At 26.5% G+C, this 22,509-nt stretch overlaps 4 protein-coding genes across 5 annotated transcripts; 3 read left to right on the forward strand and 1 right to left on the reverse strand.

Annotated features, from left to right (window-relative positions):
* Positions 1 to 168: 168 nt before the first annotated feature.
* LOC112597231 (N-alpha-acetyltransferase 20) lies at positions 169 to 4,375 on the forward strand. 2 transcript variants are annotated; one of them, XM_025343196.1, is made up of 7 exons: positions 169 to 187; positions 309 to 396; positions 1,396 to 1,420; positions 1,742 to 1,832; positions 2,844 to 2,973; positions 3,029 to 3,165; positions 4,229 to 4,375. In XM_025343196.1, the coding sequence occupies exons 2-7, from the start codon at positions 344 to 346 to the stop codon at positions 4,312 to 4,314; spliced, it is 522 nt and encodes a 173-aa protein (XP_025198981.1). In that variant the 5' UTR covers positions 169 to 187; positions 309 to 343; the 3' UTR covers positions 4,315 to 4,375. The 2 variants fall into 2 exon arrangements, with proteins under 2 accessions (XP_025198981.1, XP_025198980.1); XM_025343195.1 differs by lacking the exon at positions 169 to 187 and having other exon boundaries at positions 252 to 396.
* A 926-nt stretch (positions 4,376 to 5,301) lies between these two features.
* On the reverse strand, positions 5,302 to 9,121 carry LOC112597194 (protein crooked neck). The gene is made up of 13 exons (XM_025343141.1): positions 9,013 to 9,121; positions 8,834 to 8,923; positions 8,581 to 8,735; positions 7,586 to 7,788; positions 7,347 to 7,515; positions 7,159 to 7,291; positions 6,910 to 7,071; positions 6,726 to 6,854; positions 6,408 to 6,620; positions 6,204 to 6,350; positions 5,914 to 6,108; positions 5,576 to 5,830; positions 5,302 to 5,491 (listed from the first exon to the last, which is right to left on the reverse strand). The coding sequence occupies exons 1-13, from the start codon at positions 9,046 to 9,048 to the stop codon at positions 5,369 to 5,371; spliced, it is 2,010 nt and encodes a 669-aa protein (XP_025198926.1). The 5' UTR covers positions 9,049 to 9,121; the 3' UTR covers positions 5,302 to 5,368.
* Positions 9,122 to 12,003: 2,882 nt separating this feature from the next.
* Positions 12,004 to 13,923, forward strand: LOC112597188 (heat shock protein 70 A1-like). Its single transcript, XM_025343133.1, has one exon. It carries the CDS (start codon positions 12,004 to 12,006, stop codon positions 13,921 to 13,923), a length of 1,920 nt encoding a protein of 639 aa, XP_025198918.1.
* Positions 13,924 to 17,743: 3,820 nt separating this feature from the next.
* LOC112597227 (beta-chimaerin) lies at positions 17,744 to 21,482 on the forward strand. Its single transcript, XM_025343191.1, has 10 exons — positions 17,744 to 17,846; positions 18,053 to 18,135; positions 18,267 to 18,323; positions 18,397 to 18,598; positions 18,674 to 18,776; positions 19,383 to 19,650; positions 19,719 to 19,970; positions 20,170 to 20,307; positions 20,365 to 20,470; positions 21,226 to 21,482. Exons 2-10 carry the CDS (start codon positions 18,105 to 18,107, stop codon positions 21,401 to 21,403), a joined length of 1,335 nt encoding a protein of 444 aa, XP_025198976.1. The 5' UTR covers positions 17,744 to 17,846; positions 18,053 to 18,104; the 3' UTR covers positions 21,404 to 21,482.
* Positions 21,483 to 22,509: the final 1,027 nt, after the last annotated feature.

The raw sequence follows: 22,509 nt of genomic DNA on the forward strand, positions 1-22,509 counted from the left end.
GATGTCTGATTAGAAAACCTGTCTGAAAGTTGGTAACTAACCTCATATTTAACCAAGGTTTCATAAATATTATCGGCTGTTATAAACCACACACCATAGAATATTCAACTATATTATTTTTGATAAATGTTATCACATAAAATAATTAAAATAAAATTGAATTAACAATTTTATATTTTTTATGTGGGTACATATTATATTTAGAAATTATTTTTTTATTATGCTTCTTACTTACTTCATTACTATTTAGTATTTACTAATAAATGTGTAATTCATCTAACATCTAACACATTATATTAATTTTTCAGATTTTTAATATTTAATAGTCAAAATTGACAACAAAATGACTACACTACGACCATTCAATTGTGATGACTTATTTAAATTCAATAATGTGTAAGCGATTTTTTACTATAAACATATTTAAACAATATCTTGATAGTAATTACATTTTGTGATTCTCAATTATTTTATTAAGTTTGTTTGTATAGTAATTATTTTAATAATAAATACATAATACAATTTTTGTCATGACCAAATAAAGCTTTTTTTATTTTTCAAAGTAGTAAACACAATCTAAATAACAAGTTTTTAAATCTGGTTTTAAAAAAACGAAACGTATCGAAAATCCATGAATACAAATAATTATTTAATACTCAAACAATAATAGAAGAATATAAAAATCTGTCCTCAAAATAGAAACCATTTAAATTAATATAAATTTTCCCAATTTTGATAAATTCATTTTAATATTTACAATTCTTGGTAGAATAAGTATTGTTATTATATGAAGTGAGTATTATGCTTCAATTTATTAATTGAAAATTCTAATGGTGTTATAAAATATAACTTAAGTTTTAACCGTTTATCAATTTAAAAATTCCTGTTTTAAATTTTATCAAATTTTTATTTTATAAATATTAGAATTAAAATAAACTAGCATGATAGCTGGTTTTTTTTTTTTTTTTTGATGATTTATTAGCACTCATCTTTAAGTATAAAAGTAATGTAAAAATGTCAGTAGAAAACTTAAAATTAATATTTGCTTAATATTTTAACACTTGATAACACAACATAAATCTAGTTTAGTGGCCACGCTAATTTTAATATAAAAGCAAGAAAATATTAGTTATTTTATACAGATATTTAATTTGATTTTTTTTGTTAAGATTTGTAATTTTTTAGTTTATTAAAATATGTATTATAATTAATCTAATTTTAATGATCATTATCTAATGTTAATATTATGTATAACCTATGCCATAAAAATTAAGTATTCGATTGAAAAGTATTATGTGACAAATTTAGATATAATATAAATATTGACTAATTTATTTATTATAATTTTAGCCACTAATTATTAAATCAACTTTTTAATCTATGTTTTTATTTCAGAAATCTAGATACACTTACAGAGACTGTATCCTTTTTTTTAAACATACAATATACAAATTCTAAAAAAATAAAAATACACAATTTATTGAAATCTGTAGGTTTTATTATAATTTATTAAAGTTTTGTACTATTTGATAATAAATAGGTTAGCTTCAGTGTTACTGTGTATTTTAACACAATTTACATTGAATTAATTTTAATAATTGTATTTATTGAGAGTTTTTAGATACTTGAATATTTTGTGTATTTATTATTTATTATTGTGTATAATTTAAATTTAAACAAGCATTATTTAATAGATAATTATTTATACTATAAATTTAAGCTTAACTTATACATTATACAGTATGCGATACCATTTTATATGCAATATCTTGCACATTGGCCAGAGTATTTTCAAGTTGCTGAATCTCCTACTGGAGAGATAATGGGTTATAGTAAGTTTTTTACTTAGTCCAAAAAACATTAATATTACTATAATATATTAATATTGTATACTATTTTTTCTTTACCCTTGAGTTCTAAGATATTGTTTTAGTCCATGGCAGGGGCGGACTCAGGAATTTTCTTAGGGGAGGGCGTACATTTGGTAAACTTTTATGTTGATTAATTGTATTGGTCTTCCGATTTTTGTCAAACTTTTATTTAAGTTAAAATCATATTCATGTTAAATGAAAAACAATAAGTATTTTTCCAAATATGTTTAAGATTTCATTTTATCTAGAAATAATAATATAGATAAGTATGTACTTGTATAAAAACAATGAATCAAGATTACTGTAGGAAAATAATTACAAAAATATAAAATAAATACTTTACTTAAGTAAGTACTATTTTAAGTATTAATATATACTTTAAATATTTATAATTTTTCATAAGTTCATTTATACTTACATCTCTATTTTGTAAGAAGTTTTTTTGTATTAATTTATATTTAAATAAAATTAATTACAGTTTAATTCAAATATAAAACTTTATCTTATATTATTTAAAAAATATCAGACATTAGACAGTTTAATACTGAAATCTAAATAGTGAAGCAAAACTGCTCAAGTACATAATACAAAGAAAATCAGATATTTTTGTATAATTGTATTGTACAATTTAAATTGTTATCTGATGACTAGTATAATGTTATATATACATTTTGATAATGACAATAACGATATGCCTACTATATTGAGCATTGTTGCCCAAAAATGATTATAATTTATTTTTAATTTTAATATAAATAATAATAATAATTATAACAAAAGTAAACTTAACCACCAGCTGGCTATTCGGGATATAAAAATACGTCTTATGCTCCAACACAATTATTTTATGGAAACATTTTTTTCAACTAAATAAGGGCTGGGGGAGGCACGCCCTGCCCCACCTCTCTGAATTTGCCATTGGTCCATGGTTCTACCTGATACTAATAATATTTAAATGTAAATTGTATTTAGTTATGGGAAAATCTGAAGGACAGCCAGATAGTTGGCATGGTCATGTAACTGCATTAACTGTTGCTCCAGAATACAGAAGATTAGGTGTTGCAGGTGTATTAATGAATTGGTTAGAAGAAATTTCAGAAAAGTAAATTTTTATTAAACATTTTTTTAATATTTTCTAATGTTTTAATGATTTTTAGAAAAGATGCATGGTTTGTTGATCTTTATGTGCGTGTCAGCAATACAGTTGCTATATCAATGTACAAGAGTTTAGGATATACAGTATATCGTACTGTATTAGAATATTATTCTGGAGATCCTGACGAAGATGCATATGGTACATATTTTTAGATTTTTAAGTGTAACAATGAATGTTTTAATTTTATGATTTTATGTTTTACTTGTGTATCTATACACAATAAGTTGTTGATAAAATGCTTCAATTTTTAAATATGGGGTGGTTATGGATAAAAAATTAGATCTAGTTTGAACTTTAAAGAGCTCAAATTTAAAAACTCTCAGTACTTATTTTTATAATATGGAAAATTAAAAAAAAAATGAAAAGTTTTACACAAGTCAACTTTTTTTTTTTTTTTGAGTAACTCATTATTTTCAGTAAAAAATTATAGATATTTGAAATTTTCAAAATATTTTGACTATTTTTGAGCTATTTAAAAACATAAGAAAATTTCAATTTTTTTTTAATTTGTTTTATACATGTTGGCTAAAAATGATTTACTGGGTAAAAATGCTTGAAAATTAATACAAAGCTCTTCTTAAATTATTAATTTTTCAATTAAAAATATTAAAAATGTATAGTCACAATTATTTTTTTATAAGTGTTTAAGGTTAGAATTTTGACAAAGTTCATAAACATTTTTGTTTTTATACCAGAATGTTTATTGATTTTTTAATTTATACATGAAAAAAAAAATGATACTAGATTTTTAATTTTTTATGAGAATTCAATAAACATTTTTTTTTTTAGTTTTTTAGGCTTTAACAAAATGGTTATTAGCCTGTAGTTGGATTTTATTATGGAGAGGTTATAGTTTTAAAATACATTTAAAAATGTCCAGGATTTATCATTAAAACAGGTAACCACCCATCTAGGAGCTATGCGTAACCTTAGAACGTAAAAACATCTGAAGCCAACCACTATGCTACACTAGACCATAAAAAGTCAATCTTTTATAATTATGTATTAAAAATACATTAGAACAAATTTTTTTTTTTTATATATAAGAAGTTAGAATTTTGTCAAAATCACAAAAATTTGCCATGTATCTATAATTGTGTTCCAATCGACACCAAATGTACAATAGAGCAATACACACTTACCTTCTTATTGTCGGATTTGTTAAATAAAAAAAATATTTAAATATAATATTTATTTTCAGATATGAGAAAAGCACTTTCTCGAGATATTGAGAAAAAATCAATTATACCACTTGAGCATCCAGTGAGATTAGATGAATGTGATTAAATTATTGCATACTCATGAGTCATGATATAATATCTTGCATTTGTAACAACTAACAAAATAACAATTTTTTTGTAATTTTGAAATAAAATTGCTAAATGTAAAATGTTCTATAATGTATTACTAAAAATTACCCGTTTTCTATTATATTAACTTTAAATAGTTAATAATGAAATAAATATTTTTATATTTAATAAATAAAAAAATATATATTATATGATTTATTGTGCAAGTACAAAAAGTTCAGTTTTCGATCATAATTCAAGCACTGGAAAAAGATCTTTTTCAAATCAGTGAAGAATAAATGCTCTTTCAGTCAGAAAATGTTGTTGTCTTTGTGATAAGTGTTTGATTATGTTAAAAAAGGTAAGTCATGTTGGTTTACAATTTTATTAAACTACATAACATAGTATACTATATTTTTATCGCAACAATATTATTTGTTGGTATTTAGGCACTAGACACTTTTGTTCAACAATAATTATTATTTATTCATTTTATTTTAAAATATTGAATTTAAATATTTATTTCAATAGAGTTGTAAAACTTGGACATATTGTCATTCTATAAAAATAATATATATTCTTATGGCATTGTTTAGCAATACCCAAATAAATCATTAAATTTTATATACTGTCAAAGGATAGAGAATGTAAGCACTTAAATAATATTAATATCAAATGATATTAATATTGTTTTGCATCATTCTTCACTACTGTATTATGGTATTAGTATCATTGTCTACCAATCTATACACAGAATAAATTAAATTTATTCTATTTTATTTTAAATTCCCCTTAATCTCAAATTAATTTGTACAATAAACACAAGTTTATCATTTAATTCATCATATCATATTCAAACATAAAATGTATAAAATTAAATATTATTAGGTTACTTACTACAAGATTCAAGAAAAAGTTATGAATTCAAATTTAGAAAATTCTGAATTACATAAGGCATTTAAAATGAAAACAATAGAATATATTATTAAAAACATAGTGGTATGTAATTTATAATATTATTAAATTTTAGAAAATACACATTGGTCATTTATTTATGATTCTTCTAATTTCCTTTTCTTCCATGCTTTAGCAGTTTCTAAAAGTTTAAGGTTTGGTCTTGCAGCATCATCTTCTGGGAAAATATAGTCAATTTTCTCTTCCCATCCTTTGTCCCTCTGAAAAAAATTAAACAAATATTAACTCAGTAAATACAATTATACTGTAACATTGTTTTAAATTAAAATCAAAAGTTTGCTTACTCCATTTTCTGAAGTATAAGGCACTCGTTTTTTAATTCTCCTCGGCAACATATTTTTAACTTTAGCTTTACTATCTTCATCTCCGTATTCTTCTTCAAATCTACACCATGCTTGTAAAATGCCTTCTCTTTCTTCTGGTGTACCACCTCTTCGTAGTGCTTCATTACCTCTTTCAAACACTCTTCTCGCTACTGAAATATTATCAATACCTTCCTCTTCTGAAGAAGCTTCAAATTGTGCATAGCTCATCCACACCTGCCATAAAAAGTAGATTTTTATTAGTTCACTACTTTAATTTGCTACAAAAAAAATCTAATATGAAAATAGTAAGACATTACCTTGAAATGATTAGTTCTTTCTAGAAGTCTTTCATATAATTTTCTCGCCTTTTCTGTTTCCCCTTGTAATGTCTCAAAATCGATGTAAGATTTCCATAGAACTTCTGGCATATCTAATCGCTGTTGGTTTACAGCTAATTCATAAATAGCTCTAGCACGATCTATATCACCCAATACGGTTTCTAATTCTGCAAACTAAAATTAATATTAATTTTAATTGGTAAGCAAAAACTTAATAATTGCGTTACTGCCTCATATATGCTTAGACTAGACACCTAATTAATACTTACTCGAATCCAAGTAACACAATTTTCTGATCCAAATTCTAAATACTTTTCATATAATATACGACATCTTTCAAATTCTCTAAGTTGTATTTCCAAATCAATATAACCTCTAAACAGTTTATCTCTGGGACATAAACCTAATGCAACACCCTGCAAAGTCAATAAACTATAGTACTACACAATTTATTTAAAACTACTAAAAATTACCATTCGTTTTCTTGCAGCAGTTAAATTTTTATGTCGTATTTCAAATTGTGCATAATATAACCAAGCTTTTGAAAATGTAAATATTTTATGAGGTATAGTAGAAATAAATGTCTGATAAACATCACGTGTACGCTCTTCATCTTCAGCTTCTAGTTCTTCAAACAGAGCATAATTTATCCACAAATAAACATATCGACGCCATGCATGCTTTTCCTGTAAAAGTTAAAAAAAACTATAGAATTTGATTAAGGATTCAGGTTTAACAATTAAAAAACAAAACTAATTAACATTTGTCTTTTATTAATAAAAGAATCTTACATTTGAAGGGGGTATATTGGCAACTGCTCGTTCATATGTATCTCGAATGACTTCTAAATTTCCTTCACTTTCGACTAATTTTAAGTAATCAAACCATGCATCATAATTTGTTGGATTATCTTTTACTTCCTGAAAGTGAAATAGTTGAAACATTGTTTTAATTAAATTTAGAATTATTAAATACTTGTTCATATTGTAGTTTTCTTTTACTACTAATAACACTTTCAATTGCAGTCCGATCACCAAATTTTTTTTCATGTATTGTATATGCTTTATAAATATCATGGCATCTGTCTTTAGGGACATGATCCAAAGCATATTTATAAATTACTCGCACACGTTCATGCTTAAATAAAATTTAAAAAAAATAATATTCACATATTGTGTATTCTTTAATAAATGTAAAATAAATAATATTAATCAATTTTAATACTTCTTTCTGCCGTTCTTCAAATCTTGCAAATGCAATAAACAAATTTTCATTGATATGATCATCACCAAAAAATTCAACTGCTTTTTCGAATACACTTCGTGCTCCAACAATAAAGCCATTTTGCTCTTCAAATCTAAAAAAAAAAAGTAATTAAAAACGTTTAAATTTTAACTAAGAACATAATTTACCTTGCATATCTTATCCAGTTTGTAACATCTGGATGTACCATAACAAAATTATTATAGATTTTTCTTGCACGATCAACTTCATGGTACCGTAATTCAAATTTTATATAAGTCAACCAAGCTTGTTCTGGTGGTTCCCATTCCATCCATCGTTCAAATACTGCTCTAGCTCCTAAAAATAATTAAGAATAATTTTTAAAATAATAATTGCAAAAACGTTAGTTTTTTAATTTAAATTTTACCTGCAACATTTCCTAACATCTCTTCCATATAAGTATATTTGTACCAAAATTGATTTGCACGAGGCATGATGACAACAGCACGATCCCAAAGATTTCTGGCATGCATCACTTGTCGATGTCTCATTTCTAGTTCGGCGTATTTTAGCCATAATGTTATATTTCGGTGATCTGTATCTAGTGCTCTTTCATAAATTGATCGTGCTCTTAAGATAAATTCAATAAAAACATAATTATGTAAATTAAAATTATAAACAACATAAATTTAGAATAATAATATATAAATAGAAAAAATACTAAGTTTAAAGTGTATAATAATCAAATAATGGATAATCTTACAAATTAAGATTAGATAAAACTTACATAATGTATAAGCACATATTTTCAACAAAATATTAACAGTTGAGCTAAATAATAATTGATTAAAGTTGAGTTGAGTTGAAAAAAGTATTTTTTGTGTTAAATTATATAAAATGTTTAAATTATACAAAAAAAAATATTTAGATTAATATGACTTCAAACTCATATGTATCTAACAAATATACAACTAGACAATTTGGATTCAATAGAAATAACTTTATGATGTTAGCTTTAATATTGGAATAGATTGAACTATCATTAAATATAAATATATAAATATTGGCTAGGACTAATAACATGGATATGTTTAAGTTTTTAAAGAGAGTAGTGAGCATTTTAAAATTAAAATATTCTACAGTTATAACTTACTTTAAAATAATAATATCAATAAAAGCCTATAAGGATTAAATAATATTTTTACTTTTAGTTTTGATAATTAAATCCAAAAGTGGTCCTAGTAAGTGCAAATTTATTATATTGAATGTTTCTAACTCGGAAATAACATAATCAGGTTTAGAATTCATATAAAACTAATAAATGAATAAAAAAATATAATTGAGAGTAGATATTACAGCATAAGATAATGTGATTTGAAATTTTTTTATTACAAACGGCTAAATTAATTTAATATGATTTACCTTTGAATTTCTTTCTGACTTTCTTCCCAAGCAGCATATTTTATCCAATTACTTATATTTGTACGGTTTCTTCTTATATTATCCTCAAAAGCACGGCGTTTTCTGTGTTGATAATCTCTTAGTTCTACTGGATCAGAGATTTTTTGTTTGGGAGGCTATATTTTTCAATAGAGATGCATATTACAAATATTTTAGTAAAAAATTTAAAATATACTGTACAATAAAGTTTAAGTTCATCAATTAAAGTACTTACAGGTGGTACAATTTCAAGATCACGTTCTTTTGCTTCTCTTAAAAGCTGTTCAGCAGTGATTTGAATCTCTGCGGGTGCTTTATTTTTCACCTAAAACACAAATTTAAGTAATAAAAAATTACATTACATACTCTGGTTAATTATTTAAAACGATTTTTTATAATCGTCATATTACATACTTTGGCAACTTTGGGAATTTTTTGTGGTTTCTCCATTTTTGAATTTAAATTAGCGTCTGAACCCCGGGACACAAACAATAAAAAAAAAGTAATCAAAATAAACACTAAATTTAAGATTTTAAGATATAATAACACTACAATATTATATTATAGTAACCTATTCACTAAAATAAAAATAAAAGATAAAATTATAAGTAATTTAGAATTACCTATAAATATTATTATATAAAATATTATACATTATGATACAGTTTATTTTCTTAATGCCATATTGTATGATAACATGATATAAACAACCCAAGATCGTAATTTGTTTTTTTGACGATTAAATATCAAGGACTCTGTAAAAATTTGATTTCAGCAAAACAAAACGACAAAAACCCGCGGTATTTAAATTTGTTCAATAACGTAATAAATAATAATAGTAATATAATATTATTCTATGACTTTATCTCAGCAAAAAAAAAAAAAAAAAAGAAATATATTCTTGAACCTAACCCTTTATCTCAGCAAAAAAAAAAAAAAAAACAGAAATATATTCTTGAACCTAACCTATTCTTTACTTTATATTTTATATTATAATTATTAAACTGATTTTATACATTAGATAACATTTAAGTTATATATAGCACAATACAATAATTATTTTATTATAATAAACTACGATGTTAAGAAGATTGTATGCTGTATAAAAATAACATTTTTAAACATTTTTTTTTTTTTTTGGGGGGGGGGAGGAATTGTCTTGATTAGGCTTATAAACTTTAATATTCATTGGGTGAAAATTCATAAACACGAACTTCTTATGATTATCATAATAAAATTGATAGGTACCTAAGTATATTCTGTGATGATCTAAGACAGGGGCGGACTAGGTATCGAGGGGTCCGAAGGGTTAATCAACTGGACCTATTATTACCACATTTTAATTAATAAATATTTTTAGTTAGGTAATAGTGCTCAATTAATTTTTATTCATTTGAAAATAAATGTTGTTTTACTATTATATTTTAGTATTACATTTTATACTTAAATATGTATAATTTTTATTAATTGACATTGTCAAAGACCCGAGAAGTGTTTGCCCCTTCGCCTCCTTGGCCAGTCAGCCCCTGATCTAAGACTTCGATTCTAAATAAAAAACAATAATACATGTATATTATATAAATCAGTAGTCCCCAAAATTTTTCAGCCATGGAGCATTGGAGCCTTTTCTTACTATATCTATTTACGTGTGAAATGTATACGAGAGTAAGAATAATAAAATAGGTACTATTATTAATAAAGGAAACAATAATATTAAAAAAAAAAACCGAAGAAAATATTATTTATTATTTTTAATATATTGGGTACCTACTATTATTATTATAATACAACGTAATATGTATCTACATGTCTAATATGAGCAAAATGCCTGCTTTTTATAACTAAGTTTGTCAATATCCGGTGTCACAGAAGTCAATCAAAGACAAATATCGTTTAATGCATCTAACCATGTGTTCGATTTTTGGTAAGTATTTGTGGTTATGTATTTCGAAAAAGCCATTTCACTATTATAAGTAATACTAAAATGCAGTAAAAGCAATTTAACTTTTGAACTTAATATTGAAAAAATTTCCCCTAACTGAGTTTAAAATTCAAAAATCGGTTATTTATAAAATCAATATATTTATCATACTGCTCAGAAATAAAAGATAAAAATAACGATAAAGACAAAAAATGTCGATAATGTTTAGCAAAACTAAATTAGCTACAGGTAGGTTGCTAATAAATTAACTTCTAGGGCTATTATAGTAAGGTTAGTATTGTTAGTAAGCTTAAAAATTGAAATGCTAAGTACTTAAATTTTTATATTTTAAATATATTTACGTTTCTATAAGAACAACATTTGAGGAACCTTGTATTAAAAGATCAAATTTTGTAAATATCAACTACAAAATTATTTGCTATTACATAGATTTAAAAAAAAAGTAGATTTTAAATATTTTTAAATAGCATGAACAATTAGAAAGATTATCATGCATGAATGCTAAATAAATGGTAATATTGATATTTGATGAAATTACAGTATACATTACATTAAATTTGTATTTATTTACTGTTATACACTTATACATAATTATACATATTTTTGAATCATAACCAAAAAATTATTTTATTCTAAGCTTTTCATAATTTAACAACTTATTTTGTTTGATTAGTTAGAAAAATACTTAGAATTTTTACTTTTAACTACTTAAAGTAGGTGTCTGCAACTAAATTTGATTTGCTATAGAAAATAATTTTCAAAATTGAAACATTTTTTTCTAATAACAGCATATTTATATATAATATAAAAGTTAATTAAACCTAAAAATACATATTGTAAATTTACTTTGCTCAGAAGATTATGAGTTGTAGTAAACATCATAATTTGATACCATTTACTTTTGAACTCATACAAAACTTCGGAAGTTTAACTTCTTACACATATAGACTTTTTAAAATAAAAATGAAAAAGTTTAAATAAACAGTAAATACTCTGTAAAAATAACGAGAAAAACGGAGAATGTTCGAGAATTTTCCATAACATAACTTTGTCGTTATATATATTTTATATAGTAATAGTAGTGAAAACTAAAATATATCATGCATTACTGGAAGCGGTTGAAGTAGGGCGACGGCGCGATGACCACAGCAGCGCTCACGAAACGTATCGAATTTTCTCGAACATTCCGTGGGATATATAAACGTTGCAGCACGCTGCTTGTTCTTAGTTTGAATTATAAATCTTAACTGTTGCGGTTCTTTAAACGAGAAATATTGAGTTCTTCTGTGTTATTTACCAAATTTTTCAGCGCAGTTTTAAACACAATACACAAAGTGTCTATAAATTTAAATCGTTGTCTAATTGTGTGTTATCATTTGTTACACATACTTTAATTTTCATAACATCTACTCGTATTAACTGTACGTGAATAAATTATAAAATCATAAACTACTGGCGAAGAAATGGTGGGAAAGACTGCGATTGGTATTGATCTTGGTACCACCTATTCTTGTGTGGGTGTTTGGCAACACGGAAAAGTAGAGGTCATCGCTAACGATCAAGGTAACAGGACTACCCCGAGTTATGTTGCATTCACAGACACCGAACGGTTGATTGGCGATGGGGCCAAGAACCAGGTGGCAATGAATCCCGTAAATACGGTGTTCGACGCTAAACGTTTGATAGGACGTCGTTACGACGACGAGAAAACGCAAGCGGACATTAAACATTGGCCGTTCAAAGTGGTGAACGACTGCGGTAAGCCTAAAATCCAAGTGGAATTCAAAGGTGAACGGAAAGTGTTTGCGCCAGAAGAAATTAGTTCAATGGTGCTGATGAAAATGAAGGAGACGGCAGAAGCGTACTTGGGCCGTGATGTGACGGACGCTGTAATCACGGTGCCGGCGTACTTCAACGATTCGCAGAGACAGGCGACCAAAGACGCGGGTGTTATAGCTGGCCTTAACGTAATGCGAATAATCAATGAACCGACAGCTGCGGCTTTGGCTTATGGTCTGGACAAGAACCTTAAAGGAGAGAGGAACGTGTTGATATTCGATCTAGGCGGTGGAACATTCGATGTGTCCATTCTGCAGATCGACGAGGGTTCGATATTTGAAGTAAAATCGACGGCGGGTGATACGCATTTGGGCGGTGAAGACTTCGACAACCGGCTGGTGAATCATTTGGCCGACGAGTTCAAGAGGAAATGTAAAAAAGACGTACGTAGCAATCCAAGAGCGTTGAGACGACTGAGGACAGCTGCCGAACGGGCCAAGAGAACGTTGTCGTCAAGTTCGGAGGCCACTATAGAGATTGATGCTTTAATGGAAGGTATCGATTTCTACACAAGGGTTTCCCGAGCTCGTTTCGAGGAGTTGTGCGCAGATCTGTTCAGGTCGACTCTGCAACCAGTGGAAAAGGCTTTGGCGGACGCTAAATTGGACAAGGGAGACATACACGACGTGGTGCTTGTAGGTGGTTCGACGAGAATTCCAAAGATCCAGAGTCTGCTACAAAACTTCTTCTGCGGCAAACCGCTCAACCTGTCCATCAATCCCGACGAAGCGGTAGCCTATGGCGCTGCAGTACAGGCGGCTATTCTTAGCGGCGATACGAGTTCGGCGATTCAAGACGTGTTGCTCGTGGACGTTACTCCACTGTCCTTGGGCATCGAGACCGCGGGTGGTGTGATGACCAAAATCGTCGAACGCAATTCCACTATTCCATGTAAACAAACCCAAACGTTTACTACTTACGCTGACAACCAACCGGCAGTCACCATTCAGGTGTTTGAAGGAGAAAGGGCCATGACTAAGGACAACAATCTATTGGGAACATTTGACCTGACCGGCATACCTCCGGCCCCTAGGGGTGTACCCAAGATCGAGGTGACTTTTGATATGGATGCAAATGGTATTTTGAACGTTTCAGCCAAAGATAACAGCTCTGGACGCTCCAAAAACATCGTCATTAAGAACGACAAGGGTCGCCTATCTCAAGCCGAAATCGATCGTATGCTTAGCGAGGCTGAGCGGTATAAAGAAGAGGACGAACGACAAAAGGCCAAGATCGCGGCCAAAAATCAGTTAGAAAGCTATGTGTTTAGTGTTAAACAAGCTTTAGACGAGGCCGGCGACAAGTTAACCGAATCTGAAAAGAACACCGGAAAACAGGAATGCGACGCTGTGGTTCAGTGGTTGGATAACAATCAATTAGCAGACAAAGACGAATACGAGTACAAATTAAAAGAAATTCAAAAGAGCTGCTCAGCTTTAATGATGAAGATCCACGGTGCGGGACAACCCGGTAGCGCACCTTCTGGTGCTCATGGTTTCCCGGGTTCAAGAGGAGGAGGACCTACCGTAGAAGAAGTAGATTAATTGTTTTAACAATTCCATCTCAAATTAATACTAATGTTAACTACATTCTAGATATATTTTTTAAGTTATATGAGATATCTAGCTCTGATTTTTCTAGTTTAATATTTAAGTTTTCTTAAAATATGTATATTTATTTATTAGCTTGTAATTCGTGTATCATATACATATTTATGTTTGTTCCGGTAAGTAATAACTTGCATTGTAACAAAGGTTAGATTTTAATATTAAGTCACGTGGATACTGAACTACTGAATCACTAATTCTAGATTTTTTTATTAAATATAAATGAGTTTTTAGTTTTAAGTTTGAACCTTTTTTTTACTAATTAAAATATAATGTTTTAATTAAATATTTATTAATTTAATTGTAGGTATTGTGATTTATATTTTAATTCTTTACTAAAATTGTTGTAATAATTACATTTTTATTTAATTTTATATATTGTATTTTTATTAATTATTTAACCCAATATTCTACAGCTATACCCATTTTTATGAGTAATACTTTTAATAAATAAAAATGACCATACCATGTCAACATGGATTACACCTAAATCTTACAAATTTTAGTTATTGCTAATCAATGTTTCAATAGTATGGTAATACTGAGATATTTTTTAACCTAAAGATAATAATATGGTAGTTGTAGTTGGTCGTTTGTTTTTGTTAAATCAATTTGTATACTTTCAAAGGTGTTATATTATTAAATTAATACAATTATAACAATAATGTATAATAAAAATAATAATCTTGAAAAGAACACATTGGTTACTTATTGTTGTGCACGGTTGAGATTATTAAGTAAAAGTCCAAAGGAATCTTATATAATGCCCACGATAAACATTCTTGTGGATTTCCTGGGGCAGAAAAATAGTGCTACAAAAGAAGTACTAACGTGTTATATCATTATCTTTATTACAATTACTGCATGGTACATACGTTTTTTATTTTAGTAATCTCTTAAATGTTAACAGGCGTTAATCCCTGCAATAGTTATTTACTCACACATGCGCCATTCGTAATATATATTTTATGCATAATATGTTCAATGTTGTATGTTTGCATATAACTGTGTGCGCTAATCTACATTATGATTTTTGTATACATTTTTAATTGCACGAATCTTGAGAGATGTGGTCCAAAAGTTATTAATATTATAAAATTAATATTACTGGTAGGTATTATCGAGAAGTGATGATGTATAGTAATAAACGTTGAATGGTAAGTATTGACTCAAAGTTTATAGATTATAATTAAAACTACTACTACTATTAGTCTACTAAGCTTGCATATTAAAGGCGGTGGCGTCCATTTAATTCGTAAAAAAAAAAACTTTCAAAAACATTAATTTTTATGATCAAAGCATGTTGGCAACATCTGTCGATAGCAGTTTCAATATATTTTTCATTTAAAGTTAGTCTGTAGTATTTTGGTTTAAATATATTTGTAAACAGCACGAAGTGTTGCTCGGCGTACAATATAGACAAAATACATACATAACTGTAGTGTTCATAATTTTATTATGATATTATGATTATTGATTAGGTACATTTTTGTTCATCGCAACTTCGTTCGCCAAGAGCATGTGTTTGTGCAATAACAAGAATGTTTAATTCTTCACTGAAAACACCAAAATATCCATTGACCCCTACCAGATATTATCGTAAGCAACATTCTCTCATAAACGGATTTAATCCGTAAACAGTAACAGTGGATTATGTTTTAGACTTATAACATAACCTACCTAACTTACAGTCATCCGATAGTATGTATACTATAAAAATTCAAAATATTCAAATACAAGAGTGAACACAATTAAAAATCGGTAAGATAATCATAAAGGGTAATCGTATGATCATTTTTAATCAAATTAAAACACCGTCAGTACAATTCATATTATTTTTTTATAATTTACTAGGAATAATGCATAATAATCACATAGATTATTGATTGTATTATATACCTACGTAAAGTAGACAGTAGTATACAAAGTGAGTCATGTGTGATAATTTTACACAGTACATAGTGATCAAGTGTAAAAAGTATGTAAAATACCATGTAAACATAAATAACATTAAAGTAAAATAAATCATATTACACGAAAATGAGGATTGCTAATGTTATATGGGCTCTGGGTTTTTCATTCATTTATGACCGTAAAATATGCAAATAGAGGACAAAAAAATGTAACCGTGTTTATATATATATGAACTTTGGATAATTTACAAGGTTATATAAATAAGTTAATATTTTATTTATAAATTAAAAATGCATGGTTGTTGTTTATATACGGAACAGTGTCCATTTAACATAACACGGGAATACCTGTGTCATGTATATTTTTTTATCCATGTATTTCAGTTCTGTATTTTTGCATGTTTCATTATTTATTACTTTTATTCATCATACATTTGTACTTTTTTCAAAATGAGTAAAAGAATAATATTTGATAGAGAGATAGTACAGTTGTTGGAAAATGAACTTCCGTCTGATTCCGAATATGACTTGGAATTTAGTTACGAACAAGGTACTTATATTTAATCGCCTAAGCATTGTATTATTATCTAATGACAAGGATTTTTAAAAATAACTATGAGATTTGTCAGACTATTGTTGAGCAAAAATTAATAATCAAGAAGTTTTTTCCATATGCATAGTGTCACAACAAGATGGTAATTTTACTATTTACGTTTGTGGAAATCGATCCGATATCTAAAATATAAAAATAATCAAAAACGGAAAATAAATTTATAGAAATAATGGACTGTCTTCATATCACAAGTCGGCGAGTGTACCTATCTAATAAAAATATGAGAGAAGTAGACTTGTTGTCTGTTAGATTGCTTCTTACTGCATAGGCGCAAATAGAGGGGGACTAGGGGGCTTAGCCCTCCTAAATTCTTTATAGCCCCCCAAATATTAATGACTCGTCAGTTAGTCAATATTGTTATGTATTATAATTTTAAGGTTTTTGGGATGGATTTTACCTTCAGTCCCCCTAAACTAAAAACACTACCTATTTGCGCCTATGCTTCTTAGGACAGCAGAAAATTAAAATAAGAACTAAGAAGTTATATACGATACTTAAGAATTTTCTATCATTTATTTGATGTGACTTGCGCTTAAAAAACAATTTGATAATATTTCTGTGCAAAATTAATTAGTCAATCAATTTTTACTAGAGAAAGGCCATCAAATGCCATTGAAAGCGCACATCTACAAAAATACAAGAAACCTAATACTTTGAAACTAAACAAAGATCTACGCATGGATTTTATTGATCACTGATCGATAAATGCACCAACGAGAAGCCGCTGTAAAATGCCTAATTACAATGGATACACACGACAAGAGTGTGAAAAATGTTAAATTGAAGTATGTATTAGAAATGAAAAAAAAGTGCTTCAAAAAGTATCATACCTATCTATTACCTAAATAAACATTGTGTAATCTATTTATGTAATACATAAATGTATATGTATGTATTGAATAATTTTATGTATCTATGATATTATGACAAAATTTTATATAAGTAAAAAAATGAAAATATATTTTTTGTTTAGTAATTGCATGATGTTGCGCTAGAAAAACAACCAACTTTATCAACTTTTAAAATTAAAATTATTGTTTACAGGTGTAAACTATCCTAAAACAGTTTTTTAATAAAAAAACATGTATTGTAGGGTTAAAAATACATTCTACTAAATATAATAAGTACATATATATATATATTATAGTATTCTAAAATCGTGATTCTCTGATAAGATGTTTAAGTAAATGATAAGAACTCAAACTTGAATAGTTTCTTACTGAGAGCTGTGAGTGCTCATTTAATATGTTAAAAATTTAGTGTTATCAATACCTACTCAATGAGATATAACATGATCTTTAAGAATTAGTTTTTCTGTATCAGCCAACTATTAGGTATTTAAATTTTTTTTTCATTTATAATTTATATTAATATTTTTCTATTATATTTTTAAGCATTAAGTTCATATTTTGGTAGAAAATAATCAATTATTTATGTTAATTGTACCAATTACCACTTGTTGGTATCTAATTTAAAAGAAAAAAATTAAATATATGACTGTTTAAAAAATTTACATAGCATTTCTCAAACTTTGTTTTAGATTTAATGATGTAAAATTAATTTATTGTAATTATTATTCTGGAGTATAACTAATGGAGAAGGAAGAACGTAAAGAAGTATATGGTAAGCATAACCAATTATTATTTTTGTTAATACGTTTTAAACTAATTGTTCAGTGCCATTTTAGTCATATTATAATGAACAAATATATTAAATAAGAAGGTGATGTAATTTCTACATTTTTAAATTCACAGATACTCCAGTAACCGACGAAAATGGATCTCCTATCAGCATTGTTTGGAAACCTGATCGTATGTATTCGTATCAACTACATATTATAAGTAATGCAATTTATTTAATACCTATTTACAATCATTATTATAGTTTATAAGCTCCAACAAGAATCCCCTAAACCTCAACCAGTATTTGCACCTAGCGCTGTGTCTGGATGTCCATTTTTCTATGGTCTTGAATATCACGGAGCAATGAATCACAAAGAAGCAAATTCGTTATTAACAGATGATGGTAACTATCTTATACGACTAAGCACCAGTTCAGACGATAAGATGTATACACTATCATTAAAGTAAACAAAATTTGAATAATTCATTTTGCATGCTGTTAATTATAAACTAACTTATTAATTTTTATAATTTTTTAGAATATTTGGAAAAGTCCATCATTATAAATTATTTTATGATGGACAACATTATGTGTCACAAAAACGTTTTAATACAATTAATGATCTTGTTGCAGATGGTTTGGTAAGTTAAATTAAATATAATGAGTGATATTTTAAATAAAAACAAAGTTAGAATTACTTATAGCACTGTAAATTATATAAAAATGTTCTTAAAAAAAAAAAAAATTAAAAAGCTTATAAGTTGTAATTAAGTAAAATTTTTTATTTTTCATAATTATTAAGTTATATGATCCCTTACTTATTTAAATAAAATCTTAAACATCTTTTTATTCTAATTAAAAATAAATAAATTTTAGTTGGTGTTCTTATTAAATTGTTTGTATATTTAAGTAAAATGATTTTTCATGATTTAATATAATTTATATTTTTATTAATATTGCATATCTATTATCATCAATTTTTTGTTGGTGTGTTTGTATAAAAATAATTTGATGACAATTTGCTTACCTTTTTTTTTTTTTAAATTTAAGTGTACTATTGACTTTATAACTTCACTAGAATTATTAAATTTTTCACTAGATAATATTTAAAATATTAAACATTTTTATAATTATATTTTTACTTTAAAAATTAAAATGTTTTTAGCAATATTGTTTGCATTGGGTTAAATTAAGTAATTTTTTACTATATCATTTTTAAATTTATAAACATTTTATTTATACAATAGGTGACATTGTACATGGAATCTAAAGCTGGAAAATACATTTATTTAATGCATAGTTTAATAAGTTATGAAAAAAGTCCATATATGACACTAAATAAACTCAAACGTAAAACAATCAAAAAACTAAAACCAAGACAGTTAAATAATGAAGAAGTAGTGGATTATGACAAGCCTCACAATTTTAAAACACATAACTTTAAAGGACTTAATTGGTGTGAGTTGTGTGGTAATTTTTTATGGGGTTTTACTCAGCAAGGAGTGAAATGTGAAGGTAAATATAAATGTTTTGATGTTGTTTCTTAAATTTAATATTTAAAATTAACTACATTATTTTTTTAGATTGTGGTTTCAGTGCACATTTTAAGTGTTCTGAAAAGTTGCCACCAGATTGTTGTCCAGATTTAAAATTGTTTCGAGGTGTTTTCGGCATTGATTTAACTACTCATGTTAAGGCTTATAAAACGAATAGACCATTTGTTGTAGACAAATGTGTTGAAGAAATTGAAAGGCGTGGCATGTCTGTTGAAGGAATATACAGAGTATCTGGTTTTCAAGAAGAAATGGATAGTTTGAGATTAGCCTTAGATAAAGGTAGAATTTTTTCATGATTCTATGTATTCAAAAGTCCCTTAAAAAATATATATATTTTGTAGTATAAAAATTTAATTTAAAACAATTTTATTTTTGAATATTTTTGTTATCTAGGAAAAAAATTGTTTTAGAATAAGTTTAAAAAATGTTATGAATTGTATATTTAGCTTCTAAAATATATTACAATAATTGTTTTCAGATGGTAAAGGAACAATAATGGATGACCAAGCTTATGAAAATATACATGTAGTAGCTAGTATTTTAAAAATGTACCTCAGATTGCTTCCAATACCACTAATCACATATGATGTTCATCCTTTAGTTATACAAGCTTTAGGTAGGTAAACATGTTGATTTTTAGATTAATATATTTAAAATATTTTTTTTTTTTTAGAAATTCAAATGTCCTGGGAAAGATTAGCTGAAGTAAGAGCTGCTCTGAAAAAACTGCCTCCAGCACACTATAATACTTTAAGCTATTTAATGGCTCATTTGCACAGGTAAATTATAATTAACTGTTAAATTAATTTGTTAGGTTCTTATTAATTCACCCTTATAATAATAGATTTATACAAAACTAAAATAATTACATCAGACCTTATTCAAATTAAATAACATATTTGGTAGCCAATTTGTGCGCAGGAGCACAAATTAATTAAACATTAAGCCAGGGGCTCCAAGTTTTTTTTATCAAAGGGCCATATAAAATAAAAAAAAACTTTTAGTGGGCCAAAATGTATGAAAACACATAATTTTTAAGTTACAGCTGATACAGCTGATAATTTGCATATGTGCAGATAACAAAAACTTCTTCGTGGGCCGTAGTTTAGAGATCCTTGCATTAGGCTACAGATACCACTCTGTGGTGATAATGCATATTTCCTGAGCTTAGTATAACTAATACGTGCCATCATCAAGTATATTTTTTAGCTTGAACAGAATATATTATGTATTTTAATAATATTAATTTGAGGTCTTTTTTAGGTGTAACTTTGGGTATAACTTAAATGTTCAATTTTTTTATCCTTTGTTAATTGTTTTTCTGTAGTTATGATGGTATAATTATTTATAAAATGTTTAAACTGTAATCTTTAAAATTAGATTTAATTAGTTTTATAATTTAATTCTATACACTTTGAAAAGTGATAATACACGAAACATAATTACTAAGTATGTTTATTTGTTCAGATATATTTAACAAAATAAAGTAGGAACTATAAAACTTCACATTTAATACTTTTATTTTTATTTTTAGGGTGACTTTACGATTAGATGAAAATAAAATGACGGCTCAAAATCTAAGTACAGTTTTTGCTCCAACTCTTATGCCAATGCCTGATTTAATTGATTTCAAAGGTACCATACCAGACATGAATCGCGATATAAGCGCATTACATATGATTATTGAAAACCAAAATGCAATATTTAACTAACATTTTGCAATAGTTTATTGGAAAATTATTTTGAAAACAAATGTAATAATCTTTTTTGTTTTACTTGATTCAGTATTATTTTACAACAAACTTTTATTATGATTTTTAAGTGAATATTTTATATGGAATTTTTTTTTTATTCTTAACTATATTTTTATATTTATAAAATTATGTATTTTTATGTTATTTCATATGGGTATATTTTTCTATTGTGTGATTTTTTTTTTTAAATTTTTTATAAAAATATATATTTCAAAGTTTACTAGATTATTATAATTTATAACAAGATAAATGATAAGAAAGTTTTGTGATTAAATTTGTGGGAAAAAATCAAAGTATTAGGAAGACTTGGCATATATTTTTTTTTAATCACATTTGGTTAATATTTAAGTTAAATAAAGAGGAGGTCATTGGTAATATTATTAATTGTAATATAAATTAATTAACACATAATTAAAGTAGAAATTAATTAAAGCACAACCTAATAAAATCAGGTTGTTTTATTACAAACATTATTTAGAAACTGATGCCTTAACCATTTAATTATATTCATAGAATATTGTTAATAATCATTACTTACTCTTAGGTAATAGTTGGATATTGGAAATATTTAAACATATATTATTTATTAATTGATCATAATAATAAACATAAGCATTGGACAAACAGTGGAATTGGGGTAGACTGTTGACTACTTAGTGGATTTTTATTTTTTTTTTATTTTGCATTATGTATTATCATTTTTTTAAGTCCAAAGGCTTCAATAACTGAGTTATTAATCTACACTAACTATATACTTAAACTATCATTATATTGATAGTTTTGAAAAATGTATACAACAATATTGGATTATGAGGTTATTCGTATTGAATACAGCAGGGCCATTCATCAAGTTTTATTGAGTAATGCGGAAGAGCTTAATATGCCCAATATTTTCTTTGGAGATATTGATTTCTCAATATTGTAAATTATAAAAGGTAGAGTATGCTATTTTTTTTTTTTTTTTATATTAGCTTTTAGTAATATTATTACAGTTCAACAATTATAAATACAATATCACTAATTTAACAAATATTAAACAAGAAAAATACAAAATGTCTTAAAAA

This window comes from Melanaphis sacchari, unplaced genomic scaffold (genome assembly GCF_002803265.2).
Source record: "Melanaphis sacchari strain LSU unplaced genomic scaffold, SCAv2.0 Contig395_pilon_pilon, whole genome shotgun sequence".
NCBI classification, from domain to species: domain Eukaryota; kingdom Metazoa; phylum Arthropoda; class Insecta; order Hemiptera; family Aphididae; genus Melanaphis; species Melanaphis sacchari.

Coding starts and splice junctions, on each gene's coding strand:
- LOC112597231 (XM_025343196.1), top strand. CDS start 344: ATGACTACACTACGACCATTCAATTGTGATGACTTATTTAAATTCAAT. Junction 1,833..2,843: donor TGGAGAGATAATGGGTTATA/GTAAGTTTTTTA, acceptor AATTGTATTTAG/TTATGGGAAAATCTGAAGGA. Junction 3,166..4,228: donor TCCTGACGAAGATGCATATG/GTACATATTTTT, acceptor ATTTATTTTCAG/ATATGAGAAAAGCACTTTCT.
- LOC112597194 (XM_025343141.1), bottom strand. CDS start 9,048: ATGGAGAAACCACAAAAAATTCCCAAAGTTGCCAAA. Junction 7,516..7,585: donor GATGTTAGGAAATGTTGCAG/GTAAAATTTAAA, acceptor AATTATTTTTAG/GAGCTAGAGCAGTATTTGAA. Junction 6,621..6,725: donor CCAATATACCCCCTTCAAAT/GTAAGATTCTTT, acceptor TAACTTTTACAG/GAAAAGCATGCATGGCGTCG.
- LOC112597188 (XM_025343133.1), top strand. CDS start 12,004: ATGGTGGGAAAGACTGCGATTGGTATTGATCTTGGTACCACCTATTCT.
- LOC112597227 (XM_025343191.1), top strand. CDS start 18,105: ATGGAGAAGGAAGAACGTAAAGAAGTATATG. Junction 18,324..18,396: donor CATTGTTTGGAAACCTGATC/GTATGTATTCGT, acceptor TCATTATTATAG/TTTATAAGCTCCAACAAGAA. Junction 19,651..19,718: donor GCAAGGAGTGAAATGTGAAG/GTAAATATAAAT, acceptor TTATTTTTTTAG/ATTGTGGTTTCAGTGCACAT.